This window comes from Salmo trutta, chromosome 19 (assembly GCF_901001165.1).
Source record: "Salmo trutta chromosome 19, fSalTru1.1, whole genome shotgun sequence".
Lineage (NCBI taxonomy): Eukaryota > Metazoa > Chordata > Actinopteri > Salmoniformes > Salmonidae > Salmo > Salmo trutta.
Window position 1 is genome coordinate 43226912 of NC_042975.1, and position 16887 is coordinate 43243798.

A 16887-nucleotide genomic window follows, 5' to 3' on the forward strand; every position below is an offset into this window, starting at 1 on the left:
GTAAGGCTACATGATGTGTAAGGTTGCATGACGTGTAAGGCTGCATGATGTGTAAGGCTACATGATGTGTAAGGTTGCATGACGTGTAAGGCTGCATGATGTGTAAGGTTGCATGACGTGTAAGGCTGCATGATGTGTAAGGTTGCATGACGTGTAAGGCTGCATGATGTGTAAGGCTACATGATGTGTAAGGTTGCATGACGTGTAAGGCTGCATGATGTGACTCTAATGATGATAACCCTATTTTACCCTGGCACTTCTGGGGAGTGGGGAGCTACTAGAATGGGGTTGTGGTCAGAGGATCTTGTCTGTAATCAAATGGGTGATGTAAATGAGCGAGGTTACATGTTCCTCAGAGGCCCCAGAGTCCAGATCCAGTGTGTTTGACTGCTGGCCAGACCGTGGAGGGCTGGAGGAGCAGCAGCAGCTGCCGGGCAGAGATGGCTCTGGTTTGGCTCAACACTCAGGCATATCCAACAGATAAACCAGGGATTACTATATTGGGTTTGTGCTGAAGGACTTCTGGATCAGTACACTGTTTCTGAGTCATATATTGGCCAATGGTGTAGTTTAGGGTGCAACCTGCCAGGTTTACTAGATCTGCTCAGTGTTGAGGCCAGAGAACACCACCATTAAACGTGCAGAAGAAGATTGAAGAGCGCCTACTAGGAAGTTACATTTACTTGCATTTGGCAGGCTGATCAGATTATATCTGACTCTGTTGTACACAACACTTGCCAAAGCATCAAACTGAGGTTTATTCTAAAGAGCTATTGATTTATTTTGGGATCAACCAATTTTAACATTCCCCAGCTCATTCACTTAAACATGCTGTACGAAGAGCTAGACATATTTCATATTGCATTAAAAGTGCCTTCAACCCCCATAGCATGTACAGTTGAAGTCGGAAGTTTACATACACCTTAGCCAAATACATTTAAACTCAGTTTTTGACAATTCTTGACATTTAATCCAAGTTAAAATTCCCTGTCTTAGGTCAGTTAGGATCACCACCTTATTTTAAGAATATGAAATGTCAGAATAACAGTAGAGAGAATGATTTATTTCAGCTTTCATTTCTTTCATCACATTCCCAGTGGGTCAGAAGTTTACATACACTCAATTAGTATTTGGTAGCATTGCCTTAAAATTGTTTAACTTGGATCAAACGTTTCGGGTAGCCTTCCACAATCTTCCCACAATAAGTTGGGTGAATTTTGGCCCATTCCTCCTGACAGAGCTGGTGGAACTGAGTCAGGTTTGTAGGCCTCCTTGCTCACACACGCATTTTCAGTTCTACCCACAAATTTTCTATAGGATTGAGGTCAGGGCTTTGTGATTGCCACTCCAATACCTTGACTTTGTTGTCCTTAAGCCATTTTGCACAACTTTGGAAGTATGCTTGGGGTCATTGTCCATTTGGAAGACCCATTTGAGACCAAGCTTTAATTTCCTTACTGATGTCTTGAGACTTTGCTTCAATACATCCACATATTTTTCCTTCCTCATGAAGCCATCTATTTTGTGAAGTGCACCAGCCCCTTCTGCAGCAAAGCACCCCCACAACATGATGCTGCCACCCCCGTGCTTCACGGTTGGGATGGTGTTCTTCGGCTTGCAAGCCTCCCCCTTTTTCCTCCAAACAAACAATGGTCATTATGGCCAAACAGTTCTATTTTTGTTTCATCAGACCAGAGGACATTCCTTCAAAATGTATGATCTTTGTCCCCATGTGCAGTTGCAAACCGTAGTCTGGCTTTTGTATAGCGGTTTTGGAGCAGTGGCTTCTTCCTTGCTGAGAGGCCTTTCAGGTTATGTCGACACAGGGCTCGTTTTACTGTAGAGATAGATACTTTTGTACCTGTTTCCTACAGAATCTTCACAAGGTCCTTTGCTGTTGTTCTGGGATTGATTTGAACTTTTCGCACCAAAGTATGTTATTCTCTAAGAGACAGAACGCGTCTCCATCCTGAGCGGTATGACAGCTGCGTGGTCCCATGGTGTTTATACTTGTTTACTATTGTTTGTACAGATGAACGTGGTACCTTCAGGAATTTGGACATTACTCCCAAGGATGAACCAGATTTAATAAATGTAAGAAAGAGAAGGGAAAGAGAAGATGGATAGAGATTAAGGAAGTTGAGGTTACTGTTGGAAGGAGTCTGATTGTCAAGCGGGGTGAAGAGAAAAGTCTCCTTTATATTTTGAGTGAGTGAGTGAGTGTGAGTGTGAGTGTGAGTGTGAGAGAGAATTTACATAAGTATTCAGACCCGTTACTCAGTACTTTGTTGAAGCACCTTTGGCAGCGATTACAGCCTCGAGTCTTCTTGGGTATGACGCTACGAGCTTGGCACACCTTTATTTGGAGAGTTTCGCTCATTCTTCTCTGCAGATCCTCTCAAGCTCTGTCAGGTTGGATGGGGAGCGTCACTGCACAGCTATTTTTAGGTCTCTCCAGAGATGTTCGATTGGGTTCAAGACTGGGCTCTGGCTGAGCCACTCAAGGACATTCAGAGACTTGTCCCAAAGCCACTCCTGTATTGTCTTGGCTGTGTGCTTAGGGTCGTTGTCCTGTTGGAAGGTGAACCTTTGGCCCAGTCTGAGGTCCTGAGTGCTCTGGAGCAGGTTTTCATCAAGGATCTCTCTGTACTTTTCTCCGTTCATCTTTCCCTTGATCCTGACAAGTCTCCCAGTCCCTGCCGCTGAAAAACATCCCCACAGCATGATGCTGCCACCACCATGCTTCACCGTAGGGATGATGCCAGGTTTCCTCCAGATGTGATGCCTGGCATTCAGGCCAAATTGTTCAATCTTGGTTTTATCAAATCAGAGAATCTTGTTTCTCATGGTCTGAGAGTCCTTTAGGTGCATGTTGGCAAACTCCAAGCGGGCTGTCATGTGCCTTTTACTGAGGAGTGGCTTCCGTCTGGCCACTCTACCATAAAGGCCTTATTTTGTGGAGTGCTGCAGAGACGGTTGTCCTTCTGGAAGGTTGTCCTTCTTCTCCCATCTCCACAGAGGAACTCTGGGGATCTCTGTCAGAGTGACCATCGGATTCTTGGTCACCGTCCTCCCTTTTACATTTGCAAACATTTCTAAAAACCTGTTTTTGCTTTGTCATTTTGGGGTATTGCGTATAGAGTGAAATATTTTAATACATTTTCGAATAAGGCTGTAACGTAACAAAATGTGGGAAAAGTCAGAGGGTCTGAATAGTTTGCTAATGAACTGTATGTTTGCCGTCTTATCAGTGAGACTCGAATGTATGTTCCCGTCACTGACTCACAACATCCCACAGACAAGACTCTCGTCAGTTTGGTCATGGCAAGATAAACACATTTGTTTGTTTTTATAAAGCTGCTTGTTTACAAGGATGTTTGAGAGTGATGCTTGTTCCAGTTTCCTGGATAGCCTTATAGAAGTCAGCAGAACAGATTTGAAATGGGGAACGATAGTGGCTGCTGTTTCTACAGCAGGTTTTAACTTCTGAAGGAAAGGGAAAAGCAGACAAATGGTGTTATTTAGTGGCTGCTCCCTTGTACTGCAGATGTGATAGCAGAATCTCTACTAATTTTCTCTTCTTTTAATTCTCGCCCTCTCCCTCACGCCTTTTTTTTATAGGACTGTAAACTCACTCACTGTAAACTCTGAGTACTTTTTAAGATTCAGTGTTTGACCATTGCATTTATCTGCCAGCAAGGCCAGAGATTCTACATGGGCAGAGAGTCACGAGTACTCCTAATAAAAGTCTGAGCTAAGTTTGCTGAGCAGTGAGCCTTCTTCAAAAGAGAACGCCCAACACGCATCCGTCCCTCATTAGCTTCAATTAGATAAAAGAAGAATGAACAGAAATGTTGGTCATTATTGAGCTGCGAGGTGGCATCTGCCCCTGAGTCAATCAATGCTGCATTAGCAACCATTGTTCAACCTGTTCCCTTTCTCTCCTGGAGGCCTTATCTCCTCTGAGCACAGACAATTGGAAGACACTAAAAAGACAAGACCAACAAAGGAAATCAGGCATATTGTGAAGCCTTTGAATGATAGCAGGCACGTCTTTGTGGGATACAATGTGTGGTGTGATATGCTGCATATTAGTATCAATAGGTTGGTGACGGCTGGGGCTGACGAGATGTGTGAGTGGGTTGGCTAGGGAGGGGTTTACCCTTGGTGCTGATGGGTGGCAGTAGGGGGTTGGTTGATTCTGGAATAGAAATGTTGTTAATTAAGAGTTTATTGATGAGGGCATGTACCCCCTCCTTGTCATTCATACCCCCCTGTTGGAGGTAGATGGTGGTTGTCTTTCCTTTAATTTCTCCTTGCCATAGTAAGTAAATGAAGCAGGGCCCCTGTAGCTACAGCACGCTGGGGAGAATCATCAGCTTTCAAAATGTCATTTGTAGGCAGCTCCGACCGGGCCCACTAATCCTCTCCATTGGATTCTGGCAGCCTCCGGTACCCAGTAGCAAAACAATGAGGCCGTGTGGCGTGGGCCCAGCCACTCCAGCAGCGGACAGATATCGGGTCCTTATCAGTCAATCAGTAACAAGCCTCCCTATAAGCCCCCACGGCACACTCCAGAGAGCGGGAGGGAGTGAGAGAGCGAAGGAGGAAGGAGAGTTGTGCGTGTGGGGGATTGGGGGAAGCTTTCTGAGGATGCAGGCCCTCTTAAAGCTCAAGGAATTTAATTAGATGTCGGTGGAGTTATACCCAGTGCGGCTCTTTTTCCTTCCCTCTCTCTCCCCCTCTCTCCTTCTCCCTCTCTCTCTCTCCTCTCTCTCCTTCTTTCCTTCCCTCTCTCTCCCTCTCTCCTTCTCCCTCTCTCTCTCTCCTTCTCTCTCTCCTTCTTTCCTTCCCTCTCTCTCCCCCTCTCTCCTTCTCCCTCTCTCTCTCTCTCCTCTCTCTCCTTCTCCCTCCCTCTCTCTCTCCCCCTCTCTCCTTCTCCCTCTCTCTCTCTCTCTCCTTCTCTCTCTCCTTCTTTCCTTCCCTCTCTCTCCCCCTCTCTCCTTCTCCCTCCCTCCCTCTCTCTCCCCCTCTCTCCTTCTCCCTCCCTCTCTCTCTCTCCTTCTCTCTCTCCTTCTTTCCTTCTCTCTCTCCCCCTCTCTCCTTCTCCCTCCCTCTCTCTCTCCTTCTCTCTCTCTTTCTTTCCTTCCCTCTCTCTCCCCCTCTCTCCCTCTCCCTCCCCCTCTCTCTCTCCTTCTCTCTCTCCTTCTTTCCTTCTCTCTCTCTCCTTCTCCCTCCCTCTCTCTCTCCCCCTCTCTCCTTCTCCCTCCCTCTCTCTCTCTCCTTCTCTCTCTCTCCTCCTTTCCTTCCCTCTCTCTCCCCCTCTCTCCTTCTCCCTCCCTCTCTCTCTCCTTCTCTCTCTCCTTCTTTCCTTCCCTCTCTCTCCCCCTCTCTCCTTCTCCCTCCCTCTCTCTCTCTCCTTTTCTCTCTCCTTCTTTCCTTCTCTCTCACTCTCTGTCTCCTTCTTCCTCTCTCCCTCTCTCCTTCTTCCTCTCTTTCTCTCATTTTCCCTAATCTCTCTCCTCTCCTCCACACCTTATCTCTCTCTCTTTCTCTCTCTCTCTCTCCCTCTCTCCCTCTCTCCTTTTCCCCCATCTCTCTTGCTCTCTCTCTTTCTCTCTCTCCCTCTCTCCTTCTCCCCTCTCTCTCTCCATCTCCTTCTCCCCTCTCTCTCTCACCCTATCTCCTTCTCCCCTCTCTCTCTCACCCTATCTCCTTCTCCCCTCTCTCTCTCACCCTATCTCCTTCTCCCCTCTCTCTCTCACCCTATCTCCTTTTCCCATTCTCTCCTCCCTCCCCTCTCTCTTTCACCCTATCTCCTTCTCCCTCTCTCTCCTTCTCTCCTTCTCCCCCTCTCTCCTCCTCTCCTCCTCTCTATCTCCTTCTCCCTTCTTTCTCTCACTATCTCCTTCTCCCCTCTCTCTCTCTCCCTCTCTCCCCTCCCCTCTCTCTTTCACCCTATCTCCTTCTCCCCCCTCTCCTTCTCTCCTTCTCTCTCTCCCTATCTCCTCCTCTCCTCCCCTCTCTCTCTCCCTCTCTCCCCTCTCTCTCCCTCTCTCCTCCCTCCCCTCTCTCTTTCACCCTATCTCCTTCTCCCCCTCACTCCTTCTCTCTCTCCCTATCTCCTCCTCTCCTCCCCCTCTCTCTATCTCCTTCTCCCCTCTCTCGCTATCTCCGTCTCCCCTCTCTCTCTCACCCTATCTCCTTCTCCCCCTCTCTCCTTCTCTCTCCCTATCTCCCTCTCTCTCCTCCCTCCATCCCCTCTCTCTCTCCTCCCTCCCCTCTCTCTCTCCTCCCTCCCCTCTCTCCCCCTCTCTCCTCCTTCCCCTCTCTCCCGCTCTCTCCTCTCTCCCTCTCTCTATCTCCTTCTCCCCTCTCTCTCTCACCCTATCTCCTTCTCCCCCTCTCTCCTCTCTCTCCCTATCTCCCTCTCTCTCCTCCCTCCATCCCCTCTCTCTCTCCTCCCTCCCCTCTCTCTCTCCTCCCTCCCCTCTCTCCCCCTCTCTCCTCCTTCCCCTCTCTCCTGCTCTCTCCTCCCTCCCTCTCTCTCCTCCCTCCCTCTCTCTATCTCCTTTTCCCGCTCTCACTCTCGCTCTCGCTCTCTCTCTCTCCTCAATGTTGCTCTGCTGTGTTTATCAATCAGACCTGATTCATTTTCAGCAGAGGCCCCTTTGGCTTTGACTGACGTCTGAGATGATTGGATGTGAAATACAAATAGTAGTTCATACGTCAAGGTGCCACACGCATGCACACACACACATACACACACGTACAAAAGTGATGTTCTGTCTGTCCTTCCTTTTATGACATAGCCTGTTAGTACTGGTGTACTGACAATGAGATTTCAGATGGACAGCTAATGTACCCATCCCTTGAAACATCACAATTTCTAGTTGGTCTGCCAGTTGAGGGCTTGTGTTTGTTTATCCTTATAGTGTACTATGTGAAGGGTAGATGTACCTGTATAATGTATTTGAACGCACAGTGACCAGCTGCACATGTAAGGTTGTATGTATATGTGTTCATGTGAGAGTGTTTATGGGCGGTGCATGCCTGAGTATAAATGACTTTGGCTGCTAGCTATTAGTGGCCCTCAGACATTCTTGTTGATAGGGGTAATCTGGAGACAGGTCAGAGGTCAGTCCCTCAGGGGCTCTGAGTTTGATTGAAAATGGCACTCATTAGCTCATCTATGGTGCCCTCTCCGTCTCACCAGCACATTGTTCACTGGGGAACGGTGGCCAGGCCCACAAAGAGATAATTGCTCTGGCATATTTAAGGTAATTAAGGAAGCGGAGGTTGACTGCATATTCAGGACCTCGTTTGTCACTTGTGGGATATTATGCAGAATGAAGGAGGAAAAAACCCTGAGGCAGAGTTTGCAGCAGCTCTGTGACTGTGAGTTGTCTGTCGGCAGCAGCTCTGTGACTGAATTGTCTGTCGGCAGCAGCTCTGTGACTGAATTGTCTGTCGACAGCAGCTCTGTGACTGTGAGTTGTCTGTCGGCAGCAGCTCTGTGACTGTGAGTTGTCTGTCGGCAGCAGCTCTGTGACTGTGAGTTGTCTGTCGCAGCAGCTCTGTGACTGTGAGTTGTCGGTCGGCAGCAGCTCTGTGACTGTGAGTTGTCTGTCGGCAGCAGCTCTGTGACTGTGAGTTGTCGGTCGGCAGCAGCTCTGTGACTGTGAGTTGTCTGTCGCAGCAGCTCTGTGACTGTGAGTTGTCTGTCGGCAGCAGCTCTGTGACTGTGAGTTGTCGGTCGGCAGCAGCTCTGTGACTGTGAGTTGTCGGTCGGCAGCAGCTCTGTGACTGAATTGTCTGTCGACAGCAGCTCTGTGACTGTGAGTTGTCTGTCGGCAGCAGCTCTGTGACTGTGAGTTGTCTGTCGGCAGCAGCTCTGTGACTGTGAGTTGTCTGTCGCAGCAGCTCTGTGACTGTGAGTTGTCTGTCGGCAGCAGCTCTGTGACTGTGAGTTGTCTGTCGGCAGCAGCTCTGTGACTGTGAGTTGTCGGTCGGCAGCAGCTCTGTGACTGTGAGTTGTCGGTCGGCAGCAGCTCTGTGACTGTGAGTTGTCTGTCGCAGCAGCTCTGTGACTGTGAGTTGTCTGTCGGCAGCAGCTCTGTGACTGTGAGTTGTCAGTCGGCAGCAGCTCTGTGACTGTGAGTTGTCGGTCGGCAGCAGCTCTGTGACTGTGAGTTGTCGGTCGGCAGCAGCTCTGTGACTGTGAGTTGTCGGTCGGTGTCACGCTGGTATGAATGATTCGGGAGACAGGCGCAGGAATGCGTAATAGGGGTTTTATTCAGTGCAAATTACGGTGTGCCGTAATTTCCGGAGGGATCCGTGACTGCACCTGCAGCGCAACGACACCTGCCTCGAGGACGATCACAGGAACGCAGTGTGGGTCAATCAGGACCCGATGCAACTGCCGAAGTTGTGGCGGCGTAGGACGGACCAGTAACAGTGGCGTTGGACAGACCGGTTGTGATGGTGTCGGACGGACCGGTTGTGATGGCATCGGACGGGCCAGTTGTGGCTGCTGAAGTGGCGTTGGACGGACTTGTTGTGGCGATGTCGGACGGCCCAGTTGCAGCTGCCGAAGTTGCGGCAGGGCCGGACGGACCAGTTGCAGCGTTGTCGGATGGGCCATTCTCGCTGTCTCCCTTAATGGTTGATTTTTATGTCACGTTGGCATGAAGGAACGGGAGACAGATGCAGGAATGCGTAATAGTTTTTTTTTATTTAGCCCAAATTACGGCATGCCGTGTAAAGGCACGGGGACGAAGACCAAACAAACACTATACAAAAACACAGGGTTCAAACCCAAACAAAAGAGCGAGGAGTACCTCGAATAAATACACACGTGCACAATGATTAACACACGGGACGAGACCCGTAATCATCTGCGCAATCCGCAAAGGCACGAAAGCCCAAAACACACAGCACAAGCACTCACACGACCAACGGACATTGTAACAATAATCGACAAGACCATGGAAATCAAAGGCAACATATATACAAATACTAATCAGTGGGAATAGGGGACAGGTGTGCGTGATGAACGTTCCGGAGGGATCCGTGACAGTCGGCAGCAGCTCTGTGACCGGCAGCAGTTCTGTGACTAATCCTTTTGGACTTCAATCAGTCTTTCCATGTCTGAGAGTGGTGTGCTGCCACACGACGCCCAAAATGAAATCCCAACATGTTTGGGTTTCAATCAATGCGGTAGCCATGACTCTGAAGGTTGAATTTAGAAAAAGGTTCAGTTACACCTACAACTCTCTCAGTGGTTGGAAACAACAGTGGTTATTCCAATGGTTTGACCAGATCTCGTTGTAAACAGGAAATTGATAATGAGCGCAAAGTGAAGCTGCGGACAGACAGACACGTGTGGTATTCTGGTTCGGTGGAGCTTTTTCTATTTAGTGTATTTCCCATGGCTGATCTGAGGAGCCGGAGGAACCACTGCTACAGGAAAGACTCAAAGATGTCTGCTGTGTTCAATCTAATACTTTCTCTCTCTCGCCTCTCTCTCTCTCTCTCTCTCTCTCTCGCTCTGTCTCTCTCTCACTCTGCAGGGCAGTGGTTGGGCACAGAGAGCCGTTGCCTGACGACAGTAGAGACAACATCACCATTTTCACCCGGATCCTGGACAGACTGCTGGATGGCTACGACAACCGCCTGCGCCCTGGGCTGGGAGGTAGGCTGGTTTGCTGAGCGAAGACAGTGCTCACCCCTCCCTACCTCTAACAGCCAGACATACTGCTTATAGTGCTTTCTGGGCTCTGCCGCACACAATGTGTAGGATTCTCTCTAAGCTGCTGAGTCTGCCATCCACCACTTTAATAAAACTATGTTTGTTACATTCACTATATAGCCATACATTGCTTCAACGAGATCATCAGCTAGCTAGCATATTAGCTTTTTGTAATGTCGAACTGTCTGCTTCTACTACCTTAAACTATTAAAGTAAGCAACTTTTAACATGAAGAATCAATCAGCTATTTATAAAGACCTTCATTATCTGAATCAGTTCTGTTAGTGATGGGACAAAAGCTTGAACACATGATATGGCGCACCAGAACCAGGAGTGAAATACAATTATCTAGCTAGTTAAAAACAAGCCGCTGGCCACTGCCTCTACTGAAACAGAGAGCACCTGCTCTCCTCTCTCCTCCCTCCCTGTGGTGCCAGCCCACGCCCAGCGAGCCAGGCAGCTAGCTGTGGCGTGCAATGATGGATTTGGGGCTGTGACCCCATGATGAATTGGTTCCCTTGTCAGAGTGACCTCCATTGATCCTTCAGAGTCTGATAATGGTTTTCATTACCAGCTCAGTTTCCCTGATCACAGTGAGAGTACATCTCTTCAAATGTTGAACAGATTGCTTTTTGGAACAGTGAAATGACTAATCCTCATCACAAGGAGATGCTTATCGCTAGCAGAATGCTACAAAGACCCTATTCAAAACAGCAGCTTCTTGAGACTTGGCATGCAAGCCCAGTCTTCAGATCCCAGAGGTCCAGCAGAGCTCTGATTTCCTGCCCACTGGGGACGGCCCGGCCTTGGCGGAGGAAGTGCTAATGCTACATACTCATCAGGGTGGCATTAAGACCGTATGCTAATGATTTTACATTCATTGTGGATATTTTTTTTTATTGAGCTTATTATAAGTCATTTTTGGATTCTCAGTCAGAGGTCGGTGAGAGTGTGAATATGAAATCCGTGTGACGTTTTAAGCTGACAGTGTTGAGCACCCCCCACACTCTTCCACCCCCCCACTAGGATGTCTGATAAGTGTCACCACATCAGCTATGCCACCTGTGCACTTTCCATGAGTCTCCGACCTTCCAGACAGAGAGATCTCAGGTGCCCTCCAAATGTATTGGACGTGTTCTGTATTCCAAAGACCTCAGCATGTGCATTTTGATTAATGGCTGATGTCATGTTGCCAGGGGAACTCTAAATTCCATAAAGGCAGGTTCTGGAAGCATTCCATTGGTTCCAGTCTGTCTAGGAGCAACGACTGGCAGACAGCCACTCACAGCCTTACATCAAAGCCCCTCATTTGCACAGAGACATTCATTTACATCCTACAATTGATTAAATCAAAGTTAAGGCCTTGAGGCTCTAATTGGAAACCTTATAACTTAAAGGTGATTCCCCGCAGTCCCGTCATTGTATTTAGGATGACTCATGTGCAGCACATTGTCATCTCTGTTACATCTCCTGTCTTTTCTTTAACTCTATTCTGAAACTGCACAATTCACCCAGTTACACCGGAAATGTTGTTTACCCCAGATAGGAAGCACCCCAGGTGGTAAAAAATTGAAGGATAATACACAGTAGAAAACCTTAGGATAATGCACAGTGAATAGCATCATCTGACACCAATACAAACAAGTCCCTCTAAACAGGCCTAAATATGATTTGAATGTGGTCCTGCCAACCCTCATTATTCCTGTGATTTCTCATCTCTCGTTTCTCATTTCTCGTTTCTAATCTCAGTTTGTGACTTTGATGATGATGATGCAAACACTCTCCCTGAAAACAACCTCCGTTAAAGTCTGGCTGTCTCCATACAGTAGGTTCAGTCTTGTTTATTTGGTGTAGAGTGTTGAGACATGAAATATTCATGCCTCTGCCTCTACCATTGGATTTGGAGTTTGGAAAGTGAACAGATTTTTCTGAACTGACATTAACAACTAACCTGAAGCAGACAGGGCAGCAGTAAGGTCTGGTGGTCAGGGAAAGGACCGGTCAAGTCAAATCAAATCAAGCTTTATGTATACAGCACATTTCAGACATGGAATGCAACGCAATGTGCTTCACAGGAAAAAACCAATACAAAATAATAATAGGGGAAATATTTACTACACAACAAACGTAAGATAAAAAACAAAAGAATTACAAAAACTGAACGACTAAAAAGCACCCTAAGGAAAAGCACAGCTAAAAATATGTATTTAAGATCTCTTTTAAATATGTCCACAGTTAGGGGCCCCATTAGGTTCTCTGGCAGGCTGTTCCAGAGGCTGGGGGCATACTGTAAAAAGGTCAGTGCCAGAGGACCTGAGGGACCTACTTGGACATAACTTAAAAGCATGTCTGACATGTATTGGAGTGCACAATCGTGGATTGATTTAAAAACCAATAGAAGAATCTTAAAATGAATTCTAAAACTCACAGGTAGTCAGTGCAGAGACCTTAAAACCGGTGTAATGTGTGCTCTCTGTCTGGTCTTGGTCAGTAGCCGTGCTGCAGCATTCTGTATGTTTTGCAGTTGACCAATGGCTTTCTTGGGTAGACCAGACAGGAGAACATTACAGTAGTCAAGCCTGCTTGTAATAAAAGCATGGATGAGTCTCTCTGTATCAGCCTGAGAGAGAAACGGCTGCAACTTGCCAAGGTCCCCCAGGTGGTAAAAAGCTATTTTGGTCACATTCCTAATGTGTGATTCAAAATTCAGTTCATAATCTAAAATGACAACTAGGGTTTTTACCTGGTGTTTTCTCTTTATTGTCTGTTAATTAAAATGTGCGACCAGATTCTCTCTGTGCTTTGGCTCCAAAAATAGTACATCGGTCATGTCTTGATTTAGCTGGAGGAAGTTGTGAGCCGTTCAAGTATTTAAATCACTAATAAAGACTAATCATTTATCCGTTGAGCTAAAATCCTCTGATGACACAGAAATGTAAAGTTGTGTATCGTCTGCGTAGCAGTGAAAATCAATGATGTGCTTTCTGATAACACTGCCAAAGGGTAACATATATAAACTGAACTGTACCGGACCCAAAATCTAACATTCTGGAATGCCACATGTGATATTTATTTTCTCTGAGTTATGTTCACCAAGGGTGACAAAAAACTCTCAACTGGTTAAATAGGTCCTAAACCAATTTAGAACTGGACCGGAGAGGCCAACCCACCTCTCCAGTCTGTCCAGAAGGACATCATGGTCAACAGTGTTGAATGCAGCACTTAAATCCAGGAGTACAAGGACAGAGAGCTGTTTGGCATCTGTGTTGGCTCTAAGCTCATTTACCACTTTAACTAAGGCTGTCTCTGTGCTGTGGTGAGCACGAAAACCAGATTGGAATTTTTCTAAAATATAGTTGCCACTAAAAATCAGCTGTTTGAAAACCAATTTCTCCAGAATTTTGCTTAAGAATGGTAAACATCTAAGATGGAGCACTCCTTTGTCATTTCATAAAGGTACTTAAACTCTGCCTCTTTGTCTTCTCTTCGTGCCCAAGCAGAGAGTGTGACGGAGGTGAGGACAAATATCTACGTGACCAGCTTCGGACCAGTGTCAGACACAGACATGGTGAGTGTTTTATTATTGCACCGTCATCCAGATCCTCAGAATGTGACCCCTAAAGGACCAGCATGACTTATCAAATAATTCATCACAGATGTTGTAATATGCATTCATTTTTTTTGTTATTTATATTATATTTGAGACAAAACTTGTAATTATGTCGTACTTACAGAAGGAGTGTTTAAGGTAATGTTGCATTGGACTACCCTTATCTGCCAAATGAATACTGCAAGCATCTTCTACTGGGCTGTACTGTATGTCAACACAGTAAATCCTATAGTGAGTGACTGGCTGAACATGACATCATCGGCGATATGCAAAAAGCCCATACAATGCAACAGGAAGTGACAAGTTGAACCCTTTGACCACCGAGACTAATGCAAGTCAAAACAATGTTGACTTATCGACACAGTCTAGAGCCTATTGGTTACCTAACAAATGGGGAATGGCTTTTTATGCAAATACATATTCAGACGTCCTTTTCATGTTCAGTGACACACGTCAGCTGCTTAGAATGGAATGGGTTCATTTTAGAGATCAGGAAATTGGTTATGGGGCAGGCCTGGAGGAATTGTATGTGTCTTAATCATACACACAATTAGGTTTGGCATGCGAGATGAATGAATGGAGCCATGCAGAGCCACTGCTCATTCTGCACAGGCAGGCTTCCATCTACTAATAGTGAGAAGGAAACAGAGTGCAATCGGCTGCATTATATGGAGCGTAAACCGTAATTCAATTACAAAGCAATAATTAGCTAGGTTAACATTAACATAATCATCCTTTGAGTATCAAAAGGATTCAGCGAGTTTCTATAAATGATTTATTAATTACCAAAAAGTAGGACCGTTTAACGCCTGGGAAAACAGATCTAATTAACAGCATATTACGTCATTTCAAATTTGGTTCTGAGGACAACCTATACCCAGGCAACTCACAACTTGGTGTCTCACAGATCCAGTGGTTCAGTTGCCCATCTGTTGCCACTCCCAGCCAGTCTCAGGAATCCTCCCCCCACTCCCCTACCCCCAACTCCTACCCTCAGGACCATTCATCCTGCCTCCTCACTGGGCCCAATCTGCCATGTCTGCTCTAATTTCTCCACCGTCACGACAGCGGACGAATCAGAGCTAAATTCAGGAAGATATTTTGGGCAAAACTCAAATACCAGGCCAATAACAAGAACACGCAAATCACAATCAAAGTGTAGAACGCTTACAGTAAGTGACTATGTGGTCCGCAGATGACTTTAGAGGCTGTCAGTCCAATCCCTTAATTGTGGGTTATCTTGGTGATGGCTTGAGAGGAAGTGAATGCGTTGCTCTCTCATCTCTGTTCCTCTATCATCTCCCTTATCTCTCCGTTTCTCTCCCTCTCACCTTTCCTGTATCTCTCTCCGTCTTTCCCTCTCCTCTCCTGTATCTCTCTCCTCTCCTGTCACTCTCTCACTTCTCTCTCTCTTTCTCCTCTCTCCTCTTGTCTCCCTCTCTCTCTCTTTCTCCTGACTCTCTCCTCTTGTCTCCCTCTCTCTCTCTTTCTTCTGACTCTCTCCTCTTCTGTCTCTCTCTCTTTCCTCTCCTGTATCTCTGGAGGTTTATGTTGCTCCGTCCCATTTGTTCCTGTGTCTGCGCTGTCGTGGTGTATTCTCCTGTTCTCTGGCGGGCTAGCCTTGACAGGCCTGGTGTGATGAAATTGAGGGCAGTCTAATCTGCCCCAGGTACTGTGTAGAACCCTGCTTGATGAAGATGACAGAACTAGTCCCGGGGCCTGTCTTGATCCCACCAAGCTCCGCTCTCATTTCACAACTCTGTTGTGCTAAAAACACTGGAGACCCGCGGTATCAACACGCTAGCCAGTGGTACGCTGCATGGCCTAGAATGAAGCAGTTAAAAAGCCTTATCGTGCAAGAGATGAATAAAGGCGATATAATTTTCAGTCCCCTGGAGTTATTTTTGCTTGATTATAAAGCATCCGTCTACAAGCTAACAGTTTTTAGTGTTTTACTGAAACGGACTCTTCCTGATCCAAATGGAGTATAGGAGGTGGACGTTGGGCTTCTCTGTAGCTGGATATATTACTCTGCTCTGCTCTGGCCCTCCATTTATTAAGCTTTGCCAAAATATGTCATATTTTGGTTTATTATCAACTGTTACAAACTTATCTCCTTCCCTCTATAGCCTATTTGGCTAGACCAGTGAAGTACTCTCTCTCTCTCTCTCTCTCTATTGCAACTCGTATTTTTTCTGCTGTAATTGTTCCCTATTTCAGCTACCAAATTATATTTTCTGTGACGAGGGAAGAAAAATAACACTTGGATATAAAAACTTGGGAAGGAACCCTGTACAGTAAATGGTCCTACACATGAACAAATTAGGTGGAGATATTTTTCCTGTTGGTGTTTGAGGGTGAATGCATCCATCACCGTGCCCTTGCTCAAGGGGACTCTCGCCATATTAGTTCTCTAGCAGGAAAATAAGAAAATAAAGGCAGGTTGTAATAAGGATGGTTAACTGATAATTAAAACTATTGTTTCTGAGTCTCCAGTAAAAAGAAGTGTCGTTCAGGGAAACTCATTGACGTTCACTATAATGTGCTCTCACAATAGTCCTCCATCTTCTCTTCTACCATACCGGTCTTCATTTTGCTCTTTGTCACAATATGATAAACATATATTCAGGGCGGGAATAAGTGTTAAAAGCTTAACGGGCACAGTCTGGAGGAAGACAATTTGCATCCTTAATAGGCCACTTCCATGAGACTCTGTATTGTGTTGCCATAGTTACAAGTCGTTAAGCCGCTCTCTTAAGTCCATGCTGTGTAATTGCAATGCAACTTATGTCTCCCAAGTATCCCTCATAAACATTTGTTATGCAGTCTCAGAATTGTTTACTGCAGTTGCTCACTCATGCATGTCAAATGATCATTTCTTCTGACTTTTTGTTTCTACAAACGATCATGTGAAATAATCTTGATATTGAGAGATAGCAGCACAGTATAACACATCATACATATGTTCCATATTTTCATCCAAAGGTCATTCTGAAGATTAGACCAAACCGATCGAGCCAATTAGAATGCATCAGGGCGAACACCCTAAAAGTTTCTGAAGAAAGTAATGACCCGTGGAGAGGCTGTAATCATCTGGTCTGGTCATGAAAATGACGACACCATGATTAAGACACAGCAATCCCAATGTTCCGTGCTGCCTTACACTGTTCTCTGAGGACAGCCTTTAGCATGTCACATAACTGAGATGGTAGGAAAACGTCAGAGGTGAAGTGGACTATTAGGAAACACTAAATGCTCCAGTGAGTGGCTTATTGGGAAACCATGCAACATCTACACTATCTAATGTGAAAAGCATCAGAACATCTCTGAGATGTGTACATGCTTGTCATCATCACTGTGTTTACCTAAGTGTGTCTGATGTACGGTAGCAATTTGAGAACATAATGCGATTCATTATGTGCGTTGTGTGTCATTATGCAATTATCCACATGAGGAAAATTGCTTTTCATCCGGTGCTAAAACTAGCTACAGTAGTAAGCATGATGTCTAACGGGGGACATTGACA

The 16887-nt window shown here is 46.2% G+C and overlaps 1 protein-coding gene across 2 annotated transcripts in view; it reads left to right on the forward strand.

Moving 5' to 3' along the window:
• Positions 1 to 16887, forward strand: part of LOC115154643 (gamma-aminobutyric acid receptor subunit alpha-3-like) — a 160572-nt gene that overhangs the window by 58615 nt on the left and 85070 nt on the right. Inside the window, exons 3-4 of one of the 2 annotated variants that reach the window (XM_029701089.1) lie at positions 9573 to 9694; positions 13249 to 13319. In XM_029701089.1, coding sequence (XP_029556949.1) covers positions 9573 to 9694; positions 13249 to 13319 — 193 coding nt within the window. The remainder of the gene's footprint in view (positions 1 to 9572; positions 9695 to 13248; positions 13320 to 16887) is intronic. The other variant, XM_029701090.1, reaches the window with a different exon arrangement.